This window comes from Macaca thibetana, chromosome 5 (assembly GCF_024542745.1).
Source record: "Macaca thibetana thibetana isolate TM-01 chromosome 5, ASM2454274v1, whole genome shotgun sequence".
NCBI classification, from domain to species: Eukaryota; Metazoa; Chordata; class Mammalia; order Primates; family Cercopithecidae; genus Macaca; species Macaca thibetana.
The window spans coordinates 178,140,391-178,155,921 of NC_065582.1; the positions used below are offsets into that span (position 1 = coordinate 178,140,391).

The 15,531-nt window shown below is 46.0% G+C and overlaps 2 protein-coding genes across 3 annotated transcripts in view; one reads left to right on the plus strand and one right to left on the minus strand.

Annotated features, from left to right (window-relative positions):
* CYTL1 (cytokine like 1) overlaps positions 1-15,531 on the minus strand; it is a 259,423-nt gene that overhangs the window by 149,669 nt on the left and 94,223 nt on the right. The gene's annotated exons all lie outside the window — the stretch shown is intronic.
* The window catches only part of STK32B (serine/threonine kinase 32B), a 411,092-nt gene that overhangs the window by 111,439 nt on the left and 284,122 nt on the right, over positions 1-15,531 (plus strand). For both annotated transcript variants that reach the window (XM_050792141.1, XM_050792142.1), the window contains exon 3: positions 4,989-5,140. In XM_050792141.1, the coding sequence (XP_050648098.1) occupies positions 4,989-5,140 (152 nt within the window). The remainder of the gene's footprint in view (positions 1-4,988; positions 5,141-15,531) is intronic.

Here is a 15,531-nt window from a genome sequence, read left to right on the forward strand (position 1 = left end):
CCCCTGAACAGGAACTGAGTTGACATGGCCTCTGTCTTCAGGGTGCTTGGAGTCTGACTGCCAGATGATAACAGGGTTTTATAATACAGTATGTCAAGCCTTACAGTAGAAACAGGGCTTATGGCAGCTCGGTGGGAAGGGCAGCACATACAGCTTCTAGGATTAAAGGGAAGGTTCCGGAAGATGTAACGTCTGGGCAGAGATGGAGCTAGCCAGTCTGGCAAGGCCAGATTGGGTGGCAGTAGGTCAGGGAAGGAGGTAACAAGGGCAGGAGAGGTTGGTACTAGAGACAATCTACAAAGAAATTCTAAAGAGTTTGAGATAGAGTGAAGGGGGGTGTGTGTGTGTATGTGAGAGAGAGAGAGAGAGAAATACGTTGGAGGGGACAAAGTCTTTGAATGCCAAGACCTTGACCTCGAACATTTTCTGAAGGCAAAAGAAGGCCCTTGCAGGCTTTAAGTCTTTGATTTTTCAGACATTCTCATCAGGCAAAAGGACATCTACAGAGACCAGAGCAGAGGTGGGGTGGCCAGTTTGGAAGCTATCAGTGAATTCTCCGTATTTCTGAAATTCCAAACATTAAGCCTTAAAATACCAGAAATCACTCTAGTTACAAGGAACCCATGGAGAGAGGACACTTTGCCAGAGGCTCCGGCATCAGTCCGCCCCTTACTCCACCAGCCTGTGTTTTCTGCTGCTTCACATGGGCCACATGCTGTGGCTGGCTCTTGCCACTCTGTCCCATGGAGACCTGACTGTGGACCTGGGAGGGGTGGCTCTGTAGACCCATTTCACAGTGGAGGAGACTGAGGACCACAGAGTGTTTGGTCAGGTTATTTAGCCACTAGTGGGTGGCAGTGGTGGACACTTATAGATTGTGATAGCTTCTTAAACCAGGTGGCTTAAAACAATGGAAATTTATTACCTTACAGTTTTGAAGGCCAGAAGTCTTGAATCCAGCTGTGGGCAGGATAGTTTCCTTCTAGAGACTCCGAAGGTGGATCTGTCCCATGCTGTCACCCAGCTTCTGGTGCTGCTGGCCAGCCTTGGCATTCCTTGGCTTGTAGATTTATCACTCCAGCCTCTGCATCCGTCCTCACGTAGCCTTCCCCCTGGATGTGTCTCCTCCCCTTCCCTTATAAGGACACTTGTCATTTAATTTGGGCCCATCCTAATCCAGGATGATCTCATCCTGAGATCCTTAACTATTACATCTGCAAAGACCCTTATCCAAATAAGGGCACTGTCTTGGTCTGCCTGGGCTGCTGTCACACATGCCATAGACTGGGTGTCTGAAAGAACAGAGATTTATTTCTCCCGTTTCTAGAGGCTGCAAGTCCCAGATTAAGGCAGCAGCACGGTCAGATTCTGGAGTGGGGCCTTTTCCAGGCTACAGGCTGCAGGCTGCTAGCTTCACACCATATTAGCACAGGGTGAACAGCAGGAGCTCTGATGAGCAGAATGAGGCTCAGAGACGGTAGGCGACTCGCCTGTGGTCACACGGCAAAGAGCTGGAATTTAAGCCCTGCTCAGAGTAGCCCCTGAGCTCAAACTCTCTGTGACTTTGACTCCCAGGAAGACCCTTGTCTCCACTCAGTGCATTGGATATAACTTGGCTCTTTTTTTTTTTTTTTTTTTTTAAGCCTTTATCTCCTGGTCAGGTTAAGTCAGTTGTTGTTACCAGCCCTTCTTGGTCAGTGAGGAAGCAAGTCCAGAGGGGCCAGGATTTGTGTACAGCCCCACTCATAGTCTGCAAGAGGGCTAGGTTCAGAGCCCAGCTCTCCTGACCCCTGGTCTAGCCCTCTTTGCTCTGTGTTCCTGAGAAACGGAATGCTTCTGAGGTGCCCTAGAGAGCATGTGGTCTTAGCCCTCAATTTACCGGGGAGGTCGCCAAGGTCCAGATGATTAATGGATCCCAGCCGCACTCAGAGCTCTGCATCCAGCTGGCCAAGACCCCTGATCCTTGGTCTTTCTTATTTGCAAATCAGAACTTCCAGACTGCATCCAATATCCTGTACCAACCGCCTGCTTTTGCTTGAATTGAAAAGTCAAACTTCCAAGCTCTATTGAAATCATTAGTTCTTCTTTGAAAGGCAGTTTTAATTTTGGAGAATCTCTTCGAGTTCCTAAAATGTCTCTGAGCTGAGGTGAGAGCCATCCCTTGAAACCCAGGAGCGCCATGGATGTCTTTATCTGAAGGGACGCGGTCCCCGGGGGCGCTGCGCAGACCCTCATTCCAGTCTAAGCTTTTCACAGTGATGCAGCCAGCTGACAGTCAGGCCCCGGCCCCGCAGAGGCAGTGCCCGCCGTCTCTTCTGAGAAGGCAAATGAGAAGTGAGAGAGAGTGACAAATTCTAATTAGTGGGATTATCCTCCCACGACATGTCTGGCTTCAGATGTGGGTCTCAGGGCCTGGTGCCCGGGCCTCCAGAAGTCCTTGCTTGGATTCCCACAAAGCCAGGACCCCTGAGGGTACATTTGTACATCATACCTTTGCCTCCTTGCATTTTATATTCTCATGTTCACTACTGGAAATGGGTGTTCCGTGGGCCTTCGACCTCATGCTGCAAATTGTACTCTGGAAAGACCATCTTTTTGCAGATTTCATGAAACATGCTATTTAATTGAGATGCAGTTGACATTTATCATCCCACAGTGCCGCCTGGCACTCCCACTTCCCGGTCCTGTTTAGTTTCACCCCAGTGGTGCCGGGTGGGTTTTGCTGACTCAGTTCAGACATATGCTGAGACTGAGGCCAAGAGAGGCAGCAAGAACCAAAGCCAGAGTCGGAATTCAGGCTTCTGCCATCGTACTGTATCTGCCTCGAATAGATTTGCAACGTGTCAGAGCTGAATGGGGTCCAGTTTTCAACAGAAGAGTGGCTGTGATGCCAGGAGAAAAGCCTGAACTCCTTCGCTGGGTCCTCAGGCCGACGGTGTTATTGCTGGCGTTTTCCAGCATGTCCCATTTCTCAGGGAGGCCGCGCTGTGGTTGAAAAGTGAGAGCTGGGGAAGCAGAGAGCCCAGGTTGGAGTTGAGCCTTCAGAAAGCACTAAAACCTTTCTAGGCCTCACTTTCCTTTCTCTGTAAAGCAGGGATAGTTAATAGTCATTGTCCTTGATGGAACGGTGTCCCACTCCCTCCAAATTCAAGTCCTCTTGGAACCTCAGAATGTGGCCTTATTTGGCAGTGATATCATTGTAAGTCTAATTAGTTAAGATGAAGTCATACTAGATTAGGGTAGACCCTAAGTCCACACTGACTGGTGTCCTTATGAGAAGATGAATGACGCAGAGACGTAGGGGAGGATGCCATGTGACAACGGAGGCTAGGACGGAAGTGCTGCAGCTGTAAGCCAAGGGCAGCTGTAAGCACCAGGGGTTGCTGGAGCTGCTCCACTCTGGAAGAGGCAAGGGAGGATCCCCCCAGGAGCCTTCAGAGGGGGCAGGGCCCTGCTTACACCTGGTTTTGGACTTTAGCCCTCAGAACTATGAGCCAATAAATTTCTGTTATTTAAGCCCCCCAGTTTGAGGTACTGTTATAGCAACCTGAGGAACCGACACCATCCCTCCTCGAGGTGTTGGAAAGATTAACTCACACAATCCTTGCTAACTGTCCAGGGAACCAATACAGTCCTTCCTTGGGGTGTTGGGAAGACTAGCTCATACAATCCTTGTTAACTGTCCATGCCACGTGGTGCGTGTCAGCCCTGCTCACTTTTCCTGCCATGCTTGCTGTGTCTCCTTGGCTCCACGCCCTCCTTTACAGGGTTCCCTTTCCTTCGAAGCCTCTTCCTTCACCCTTACCGTCTTCCCATCCTTTAGAGCTTACCCCCCCGGTTTTGATCCTGCGGAGAGCCTTCTCTGACAGCTCCCATCTTCCCACCCTGCCCCCAACTGCCCCCAGGTAAGGCAGTCACTCAAAAGTCCAGGCCTTATGGATTTGAACCCCCACCCTGCCACTTGGTGGTTTGTTGAACTCTGAACAAGTTAATTAGTACACTTGGGGCTACAGCTTCCTCATGCCTTATCCATAAGGTTCTTAGAGGGATTCAGTGAGATGATTAAGGAGATAATTTGCTCAGTGTCTGGCCTGCAGTAGAGTGTTCAATACAGGACCACTGTCGTCATAGCTGTCCCCAGCTTCTCCTGTGCTCCCCCAGAACCCATGTGCCTGAGTTTGGGTTTCTCCAGAATCAGGCTCCAAGGCAAGGATTTGAGGACAGGGCATGGGAGAGGCAAAGAGAACACAGGGAAGGATAGGAAGGGAGACAGCCAGGAAAGGGTGTGCTGTCAAGCCTGTTACCCCACTGCGGGGCTGGGCAGACTTACAAACTCCGGGAGCCAGTGTAAAACACCGGCTTCAGCCTCATCCCAGGTGACGGGCAAGGGAGAGGGGGTGCTGATACTCCAGTTTCTAACAGTCGTGGATTGAGTGTTGCTCTGAGGACATTAATTCCCTGGCTTGGCTGGTCTGCTGCATGGGCAACAAAGTGGGCCCTACTGGCAAAAGAGAGTCCTCAGGGAGAGAAATGCAGGACTGGTGGATGGAAGTCAGGCAGGTGGGTGCAGAAGTAGGAAAGGTGAGGAGATTTCAGGTGGGCACAGAAGTCTGCAACACTTGTGCATGCCACACATCTCAGGGTTATAGTCACTGGTGCTTTTTGCTTTTATCTATTTTCTTCATGGGCTGTGAGCCTCTTGAGGGCAGGCCTGCTTCTTCCGTCTTCTGTGTTTGCATCTCCTCTTTCAGCACTTAGTACCTGGCCAGTGCTCATGTAAATATTTAATAAACCGATGAATCTGGTCCAACTCCTCCATTTTGCAGATGCAGAGAGGTTGTGGCTCACTTAACAGAGCTGCTCCGCTAGCAGATTTTAAGAACAGGGACGTGAATCCAGAAGTAAAAATGCAGTGCGGGGTGGCTTTTCTCCTTTGTCTTCCTTTTCTATTGTTGGCCTGAATGTTCTCCCCTTTGGCTGTTACTCAGGTATGCATCGTGCAGAAGCGAGACACTAAGAAAATGTATGCAATGAAGTACATGAACAAGCAGAAGTGCATCGAGAGGGATGAGGTTCGGAATGTCTTCCGGGAGCTGCAGATCATGCAAGGGCTGGAGCACCCCTTCCTGGTCAATCTATGGTGAGTGTGGCTCTATCCAGGGCTCCTATGGGGAGCCAAATGCAAATTTGAAGGACTCTTCTGCATGGTAAAGAGAAAGGGATGAAATGTTCTGGGTTCAGTTATTCTTAACTATTTTGTAGAATACGTTTTCTGATGAAGTCTATAGGCATATGTTTCATTTTCATTTTAATTCTGTCCTCTTATCTGATGAATCGGAGTGGAAAATAAATGGAGAAAGGTTTTGTGTATTTGAGAAGATATGTGGAACGTTATAAGAGAATGCCAAGGATAGGCTACTAAAGGGAGTGGGGAGCTCAGTGTTTCAGAAAGTCACAGCCGTAGAGCTGATGGCAGGAAGGGCCACTGGGAACCAGTATTCTACTTCAGTACAGATGGCTGCCCATCATGGAAGTACCAAATTCGGAATTCTCAATCCAGCCCCCAAAACCTGCCATGACCCATGTTTCAGAACTTTCACTCCAGCCCATCCTTGGCTATTATCTTCACTTTAAATTTGCATCCTAGAAACACAGCCTGTTGGTGGTTCCCTGCCTCTGTGCTTTTGCGTGTGAAACCTCTTCCTAAAACACTCACGTCCCCGTCTCCAGCGTCCCCTAACCAACACTTGTGCGTTCCTGGCACCCACCTTAGGAAACCCTTAGGTTCCTAAGAGCCCTTGAAGACCCACAGGCCAGCTGAGTGCCCCTTACGACCTGTCTTGTCCTGTGTTTGACCTAACACCATCTTTATCACAGTGAACCCAGATTATTGCATTACTTATCTGTCCTCACACAGAAATTGCTTGTTTCTGGGAGTCTAACACAGTATCTGACACATTGGAGGGACTTAGCAAGTGTTTCCTAAGCTGGGTTGTGTTGAAGGGGAGAGAGAGAACAGGCTGCTTTAGGAAACGAATTCTGACCGTTTCATTCAGCGGCTCAGTTGACCCACTGACCTTAAGAGCTGGGACGGCCACCCTGGAGGGGTGAGTCTAGCTTTGCACGTACTTTACCACCACTGATTTCGGTTGCTCTGCACACTTAGAAGCACTTTGAACATTGAATGATAGCAGAACAAAGAGGAACACAGATTGTCCCATTTGAGAAAATCAAGGTGTGAGTACCAGGTGCCACAGACGTGGGCATTGCCATGGAGAAAACCCAAACCAAGTCTTGTCTGCCAGAGTCTCAGTATCCACTCAGAGTTCCTTGTGTCTCTACACAGTGATCTAAACACTTTGATTGTTTGGGATAAATAAACCCCTTTGTGTTTTGATTGCTATGCAAGGGAATTTTCTAAAGTGAATCTTTAATCCAAACAGCAACATATGTTCCTGGCAAAATATAGAGAATAAAATACATAAGAAAACAATAATTACCCAGCATCTCTTTGGGTTCAGATTAAAATTTCATGTGTAATTATTTTTATACTCCTTTTCTTGTATTTTTTCATATAAATGACATATAACTGTATGTGTTATTGATATATAAACATTCAGCTAAATTTTGTATTTTTTTTTTCTGAATTAATATCTGGCAGGAGCACTATCTCCTTATTACTGCAAACTTTTTGTAAATCATTTTTAATGGCTACATAATATTCCACTAAGGGAAAGCACAATAAACCATCTAATCAAACCTTCATTCTGTCACGTAGGTTACTTGGGCTGTTTCTAATTATTTTGCCAATGAAAATACTTCTGAGAGGAATATCTCTGAACCTGAAGTTTTTCAGGTGGGACACCTTTAGGTGGACTAAGAAAATCAGATGCCTAGTGGAGCTTGTATGATGTGTGTTAAAGGAGAGGAATGTGTTGGAGCAGCCTTTTCTTAGGCACCATTTTTTTTTTTTTGAGGTGAAGTTTTACTCTTGTCACCCAGGCTGGAGTGCAATCGTGCAATCTCAGCTCACTGCAATCTCCGCCTCCAAGGTTTAAGTGATTCTCCTGCCTCAGACTCCAAAGTAGCTGGGATTACAAGCTCCCGCCACCACACCTGGCTAATTTTTATATTCTTAGTAGAGATAGGATTTCACCACATTGGCCAGGCTGGTCTCGAACTCCTGACCTCAGGTGATCTGCCCACCTCAGTCTCCCAAAGTACTGGGATTACAGACATAAGCCACTGCGCCCAGTCTTAGACACCATTTCTTGATCCTCTGTTCATGGTCTAGCAACAGATGCCCTTTGGTTACATGACAGGGCTGGGTATATAAGAAAATTATCTGCAAATGTCAGCCTTTGGTGGCTTTGTATTTTATTTCCATCATAAGCAAGAAAGGGGTGAGCCTACTGCTTGACTTTGGAGTCACCCCTCAGACTCTGGGCCTCAGCTTCCTCACTTGTCATAATTACGTAATAATGCCTTGTTTACCACTAGGACTGTTTTGAGAATTAACTGAAAAGAAGACATGAAAGTATATTTTCTGTAAGTAAAACTGTTGTTCACTGTAAGAGTTATATATGTGTGTATGTGTATTAGTTCACTCTCCTACTGCTATAAAGAACTGCCCAAACTAGGTAATTTATAAAGGAAAGTTTAATTGACTCACAGTTTCACATGACTGGGGAGGCCTCGGGAAACTTACAGTCAGGGCAGAAGGCAAAGGAGAAGCAGGCACCTTCTTCACAGGGCAGCAGGATGGAGTGAGTGCCAGTGGGGAAAATGCCAGACACTTATAGAACTATCAGATCTTGTGTGAACTCAGTATCACCAGAACAGCATGGGGGAAACCACCCTCATGATTTAATTACCTTCCACCAGGTCCCTCCCATGACATGTGGGCATTATAGGGATTACAGTTCAAGATGAGACTTGGGTGAGGACACAGCCAAACCATATCATTCTGCCCCTGGTTGCTCTCAGATTTCATGTCCTCACATTTCAAAACACAATCAAACCTTCCCAACAGTCCCCCAAAGTCTTAACTTATTCCAGCCTTAACCCAAAAGTCCAAGTGCAAAGTCTCATCGGAGACAAGACAAGTCCCTTCCACCTGTGAGCCTGTAAAATAAAAAGCAAGTTAGTTACTTCCTAGATACAATGAGGGTACAGGCGTTAGGTAAATATACCCATTCCAAATGGGAGAACTTGGCCAAAACAAGGGGGCTACAGACCCCACACAAGTCCAAAATCCAACAGGGAGTCATTCCAAAATGATCTCCTTTGACTTTATGCCTAACATCCAGGTCACGATGATGCAAGAGTTGGGCTCCCCAGGGCTTGGGCAGCTCTGCCTCTGTGGCTTTGCAGGGTACGGCCTCCTTCCCAGCTGCTTTCACAGATGGCATTGAGTATCTGTGATTTTCCAGGTGCATGGTGCAAGTTGTCAGTGTATCTGTCATTCTGGAGTCTGGAGGACAGTGGCTGTCTTCTCACAACTCCACTAGGCAGTGTCCCAGTGGGGACTCTGTGTGGAGGCTCTGCTCCCTCATATCCCTCCTGCACTGCCCTAGCAGAGGTTCTCCATGAGGGCTCTGCCCTGCAGCAGACTTCTGCTTGGACATCCAGGTGTTTCTGTACATCCTGTGAAATCTAGGCAGAGGTTCACAAACCTCAATTCTTGATTTCTATGCATCTGTAGGCCCAACACGACATGTAAGCCACCAAGGTTTGCGGCTTGCACCCTCTGAAGCAACAGCCTGAGCTGAACTTTGGCCTTTTATAGCTACAGCTGGGACACAGGGCACCAACTTTCAAGACTGCACAAAAAGTAAGGCCCTGGGCCTGGCCCATGAAACCATTTTTCCCTTCTAGGCCTCTGGGCCTGTGATGGGAGGGGCTGCTGTGAAGGTTTCTGACATGTCCTGGAGACATTTTCCCCATTGTCTTGGTGATCAGCATTTGTCTCCTCATTACTTATGCAAATTTCTACAGCCGGGTTGAATTTCTTCCCAGAAAATGGGTTTTTCTTTTCTATCATGTTGTCAGTCTGCAAATTTTCCAAACATTTATGCTCTGCATCCTCTTGAACATTTTGCTGTTTAGAAATTTATTCCACCAGATACCCTAAATCATCTCTCCCAAGTTCAAAGTTCCACAGATCTCTAGGGCAGGGGCAACATGCTGACCGTCTCTTTGCTAAAGCATAGCAAGAGTGACCTTTACTCCAGTTCCCAACAGGTCCCTCATCTCCATCTAAGACTACCTCAGCCTGGACTTAATTGCCCATAACAGTATCAGCATTTTGGACAAAACCAACAAGTCTCTAGGAGTTTCCAACTTTCCCACATCTTTCTGTCTTCTTCTGAGCTCTCCAATCTGTTGCAACCTCTGCCTGTTACCCAGTTACAAAGTTGCTTCCACATTTTTGGGTGTCCGTATAGCAGCGCCCTACTAGCTTGGTACCAATGTACTGTATTCATCAATTCTCTAATGCTGCTGTGAAGAAATATCTGAGACTGAATAATTTATAAAGAAAAGAGGTTTAACTTATAGTTCTGTATTGCTGGGGAAGCCTCAGGAAACTTACAATCATGGCAGAAGGCAAAGAAGAAGCAGGCACCTTCTTCACAGGGCAGCAGGATGGAGTGAGTGCCAGTGGGGAAAATGCCAGATGCTGATAAAACCATCAGGTCTTATGAGAGCTCACTCACTCACTATGACAAGAACAGCATGGGGGAAGTTGCCCCATGATTCAAATACATTTCACTGGGTTCCTCCCATGATGCATGGGGATTGTGGGGATTATAATTCAAGATGAGATTTGGGTGGGGACACAGCCAAACCATATCAGCCATATCAGATAAATAGGTGTATCTATCACTTATTTATATAGTATCCACCTATTATCGTATATACATGCCTATATGTATGATGCATAGATGATAGATAAGTACATAGATGATAGACAAACAATAGATGGATATATTAGATAGATGATAGATAAATGATAGGCTAGATTAACAGATGATAGAGATGGTAGATGATAAATAAATGAATAGATGATAGATAAATAGATAGATGATTGATAGGTAGATTGATAGACAATGGCCCTTCAAGCTACAAGTTAAAAGGAGAAAGGTCACCAGATCATTGGTCAGTGCTCAGAACTTTGCACACGACAGGGGTCAGGATTTATTTTGTCATGAAGGAGAAAAACCTAAACTTGCGTAAGCACAAAAGAGAATTGGCTTTCATAACTAAAACGTTTAGACTGAGAGCTGATGTTGGTCTTGCACTGCCTTCTTTTGCTTTCCCCTGTGTTAGCTTTATTTTCAGAGCCACGAGTCACGCTGAGTCCTGGCAAGTCCCATTTCTCCTGCCAGCTGAACAGCCGCAGCAGAGGCTGAGGCTTGTGGGCAGTGACAGACCTGGCTTGGGTCACACGCCCATTCCTGACACAGCGGAGGACGGTGCAGGAGGTTTGTCCCATTGAGTCTTATGGACAGGTAGTGAGGGAAGGAGCTCTCCAGAGGGAAATTCAGAGCTGTTTCCAGAAGAAAACAAGTAGAGTCTGTGCGGCTCCCGAACTGGTGCCTGCTACCCACATGTGCGTGTCCTTATCCAGGAGACTCCATATCAGCCCTGCTCATTTCTCAGAGACAGAAAGCAGGGCCCCAAGCAGTTCACTATCTTGCCTGAACCATGTGATTTGCAATTCAGACTCAGACAGACCCACCATGCCTTAATGCTTCCAGTTCTTACAGGTAGCTGACCACTAACATCTCCTGGGCACTTGATATGTGTCTTACTGAACTTCTTCAATTCTCCCCACAGCTCTTTTCATTTCCTACTATTATCCCACTATTTTTGGTCCCATTTTACAGATGGGGCAACTGAGTCATGCCACTAGTAAGTGGAGGAGATGGGACATGAAGCCAGGCTGTCTGGTTTCATGGCCCACTCTGGTCACCTCCCTACCACAGCTGCTGTGATGGGGCCCTGGCCCCTCCCTGCTTGGCACCGCACCCTACCTCTTCCCTGATGGATGTCTTCCAGCTGTGCTAGTCTTTGGTGGCCTCTCTCACCCCTAGTGGAAGAGGACACAGTGTGGAATTGCCTGTCGGGGTCATAAGGACACCACCACTTCATATTAATGATACATCAGCTTTTCATCACTTTACATGGAGGGTGAATTATTGCAGCCTTGGAAATCCTGACTGTGCACCTTCTCATTATTCTTTTTTGCTGACATGCTCCGTAACTGGCAGAGGCAAAGGCCTGCATTGATTAATTTTCATAGCAGTTTTGCCTCTAAAGAATGAATGATTTGTGCTCCTAAGCCTGTGATGACCCAAGTGGAGTTGTCACGTGCAATATTTTCACTTGTTCTAATGCAAAGCTGTTTTACCCTCTTGGGTTTAAGACAACGAAGGCAAAGGAGAGAGGAAAAGCAAAGCCATGCCCCAGAGAGTGAGGGTGGCCCAGTAGTGGGAGCCCTGGTGGGATGGGTGTGGCAGAGGAGGAACGCTGAGGGAAGAAAAGCAGCGTGAGTGTTTCATCACTTTGGCTGTAAGGTCTGACCTCCCAGGTTCTCATCCTAGCTCTACCTCTTGATGGCTATGATGCTGCTATGCACCAAATTGTGTCCCCCTGCCTCAAATTCGTATGTTGAAACCCTAGCCCCCAATGTCTGTATCTGGAGATAGGGTCTTTAAGAGGTAATTACAGCTAAATGAAGTCGTAACAGTGAGGCATTAATCTGATAGGACTGTGGTCTTATAAAAAGAAGAGAGAAAGATGGATAGTGAGAGAGAGACATACACACAGAGAGAGAGATCTCATTAAGGATGCAGCAAGAAAGTTGCCCCTGCTGGCACCCTGAGCTCAGATATCCAGCTTTTAGAACTGTGAGAAATAAATTTCTATTGCTGGAGGCCCCCAATCTATGGTTTTTTGTATGGTAACCTAAGGTGACTAATAAAGGTCTCTGCTGTTACTGCCATTACAGGCATATGTCGGAAATATTGCAGGTTCAGTATCAGACCACAGTGAAGCAAATGTCACAATAAAGAAAGTCACACAATTTTTTGGTTTTCAGTGCATATAAAAGTTGTTTATACTGTAGTCGATTAAGTGTGCAATAGAATTATGTCTAAAAAACAATGTACATGCCATAATTTAAAAATACTTTATTGCTAAAAATACTAATGATTATCTGAGTCTTCAACAAGTTTTAATCTTTTTGCTGGTGGAGTGTCTCGCCTTGATGTTGACGGCTGCTGACTGATCAGAGCGGTGATTGCTGTGGCAACTTCCTAAATTAAGACAACAATGAAGTGTGCCAAAATGATTAACTCTTCCTTTGACGGAAGATTTCTTTGTAGCATGAGATGCTATTTGATGGCATTTTACCTATGGTAGAACTTCTTTCAAAAATAGAGTCAATCGTTTAAAATCCTTTAAAACTCTGCTGCTGATTTCTCAACGAAGTTTATGTGATATTCTAAATCCTTTGAATTGGTTCAGAAATATTCATGGCATCTTCATATGGAATAGGTTCCATCTTCGGAAACTACTTTCTTTGTTCATTCATAAGAATCAGCTCCTCACCCGTTCAAGTTTGGTCATGAGATTGCAACAGTTCAGTGATATCTTCTGGCTCTACTTCTAATTCTGGTTCTCTTGCTACTTCCACCACATCTGCAGTAACTCCCTCCACTGAAATCTTGAACCTCTCAAAGTCACCCATGAAGGTTGGAATCGGTTTCTTCTAAACTCCTGTTAATGGTGATATTTTGACCTCCCATGAATCACAGATGTTCTTATGGCATCTAGAATGGCAAATTCTTTCCAGAAGATTTTCAATTTACTTTGCCCAGATCCATCAGCAGAATCATGATCACTGGCAGCTCTAGCCTTACAAAATATCCTTTTTTTTTTCCCTTTTTTTTTTTTTGAGACGGAGTCTTGCCCTGTCACTCAGGGTGGAGTGCAGTGGCGTGATCTCAGCTCACTGCAACCTCTGCCTCCCGGGTTCAAGTTATTCTCCTGCCTTAGCCTCCTGAGTAACTGGGACTACAGGTGGCCGCCACCATGCCCAGCTATTTGTATTTTTAGTAGAGACGGGGTTTCACCACATTGGCCAGGCTGGTCTTGAACTCCTGACCTCAGGTAATCTGCCTGCCTCGACCTCTCAAAGTGCTAGGATTACAGATGTCAGCCACCGCGCCCAGCCCCAAAATGTGCTTCTTAAATAATAAGATGTGAAGGTCAAGGTTACTCCTTGATCCACGGACTGCAGGTTAGATGTTATGTTGGCAGGCATGGAAACAGCATTCATGTCCTTGTACATCTCCATTAGAGCTCTTGAGTGACCAGGTGTATTGTCAACAAGCAGTAATATTTTGAAAGGAATCTTGCTTTCTGAGCAGTGGTATTGTTTTCTCAATAATGAGCTTAAAATATTTAGAAAACCATTCTGTAATCAGATGTGCTGTCTTCCAGGCTTTGTTGTTCCATTTATAGAACACAAGCAGAATACATTTAGCAGAATTCTTAAGGGCCCTGGGATTTTTGGAATGGTAAGTGAGCATTGGCTTCAACTTAAAGTCACCAACTGCATTAGCCCCTCGCAAGAGTCAGCCTGTTTTTTTGAAGTTTAAAAACCAGGCATTGGCCGGGCATGGTGGCTCATGCCTGTAATCCCAGCACATTGGGAACCTGAGGCGGGCAGATCACCTGAGGTCAGGAGTTCAAGACCAGCCTGACCAGCATGGAGAAACCCCGTCTCTACTAAAAATACAAAATTAGCCGGGCATGGTGGTGCTTGCCTGTAATCCCAGCTACTGGGGAGGCTGAGGCAGGAGAATCGCTTGAACTCAGGAAGCAGAGGTTGTGGTCAGCTGAGATCGTGCCACTGCACTCCAGCCTGGGCAACAAGAGCAAAACTCCATCTCAAAAAAAAAAAAAAAAATTAAATTATAAAATAAAACCAGCCATTGACTTCTTTATAGATGTAAAAGTCCTAGATGGCATCTACCTCCAGTACTTTTATGAAGTGAGATGGTGGGTGGCCAGTGATTTGGAGCATTCAGAACACACACAACAGTTATTAAGTTCGCCTTCTTATATAAGTATAAGGTTGTTTTGTTTAATTGAAAAAGCTCTTGTTTGGTGTAGCCACCTTTGTCAATGACCTTAGCAAGATATTCTAGGTAACTTGGGACAGCTTCTCCATCAGCACTTCCTGCTTCACTGTGCGTTTTTATGTACCGGAAACAGCTTTTTTCCTCTTTAAATCTCCTGAACCAAGCTCTGCTGCCTTTCAGCTTTTCTTCTGCAGCTTCCTCACCTCTCTCAGCCTTCATAAAATTGAAGAGAGTTAGAAACTTGCTCTGGATTAGGCTTTTGGCTTAAGGGGATGTTGTGGCGAGTTTGGTTTTGTATCCAGACCACTCCAGCTTTCTCCATATCAGTAATAAGACCGTTTCTCTTCTTTATCATTGGTGTGTTCACTGGAGTAGCACTTTTAACTTCTTTCAGTAACTTTTTCTCTGCATTCAAAACTTGGCTAACTGCTCGGCAAAAGAGTCCCAGCTTTTAGCCTATCTTGGCTTTTGACATGCCTTCCTTACTAAGCTTAATCGTTTCTAGCTTTGATTTAAATTGAGAGACACGGGAATCTTCCTTTCACTTGACCACTCAGAGGCCATTGTAGTGTTATTACTTGGCCTAATTTCAGTATTGTGTCTCGGGGAACAGGGAGACCCAAGGGGTGGGAGAGAGATAGGGGAACAACCAGTGATGGAGCATTCAGAACATGCACAATATTTATTGATTACATTTACCTTCTTATATGGGTGCAGCTCATGATGCCCCAAAACAATCACAGTAGTAATATCAAAGATCATTGATCACTTTGGGAGGCTGAGGTGGGCGGATCACTTGAGGTCAGGAGTTCCAAAACAGTTTGGCCAACATGGTGAAACCCCGTCTCTACCAAAAATACAAAAATTAGCTGGGCATGGTGGCGCACGCCTGTAATCCCATTTACTCTCGGGAGGCTGAGGCAAGAGAATTGCTTGAACCCAGGAGGCGGAGGTTGCCATGAGCCAAGATTGCAGCGCTGCACTCCAGCCTGGCGACAGAGCGAGACTCCGTCTCAAAAAAAAAAAAAAAAAAAGAAAAAGAAAACAAAGATCACTGCCACAACAAATATCATAATAATGAAAAAGGTCAGAATATTCCAGGAATTATCAAAATGTGGCAGAGACACAGAGTGAGCATGTGCTGTTGGAAAACATGGCACCGATGGACGTGCTTGATGCAGGGTTACCACGCACCTCCGCTTTGTAAAATACGCAGTATCTGCTAAGTGCTGTCAAGAGAAGCACAGGAAAATGAGGTGTGCCTGTACTGGCACTTGTCCATTGAAGCTGGCTTCTGGCTGGTTGAGCACCTGAAGTGAGGTTGCTCCACGTTTCCGTGTGACTATGTGTTCTCTCCTCCCCCTCCAGCATCAGACGT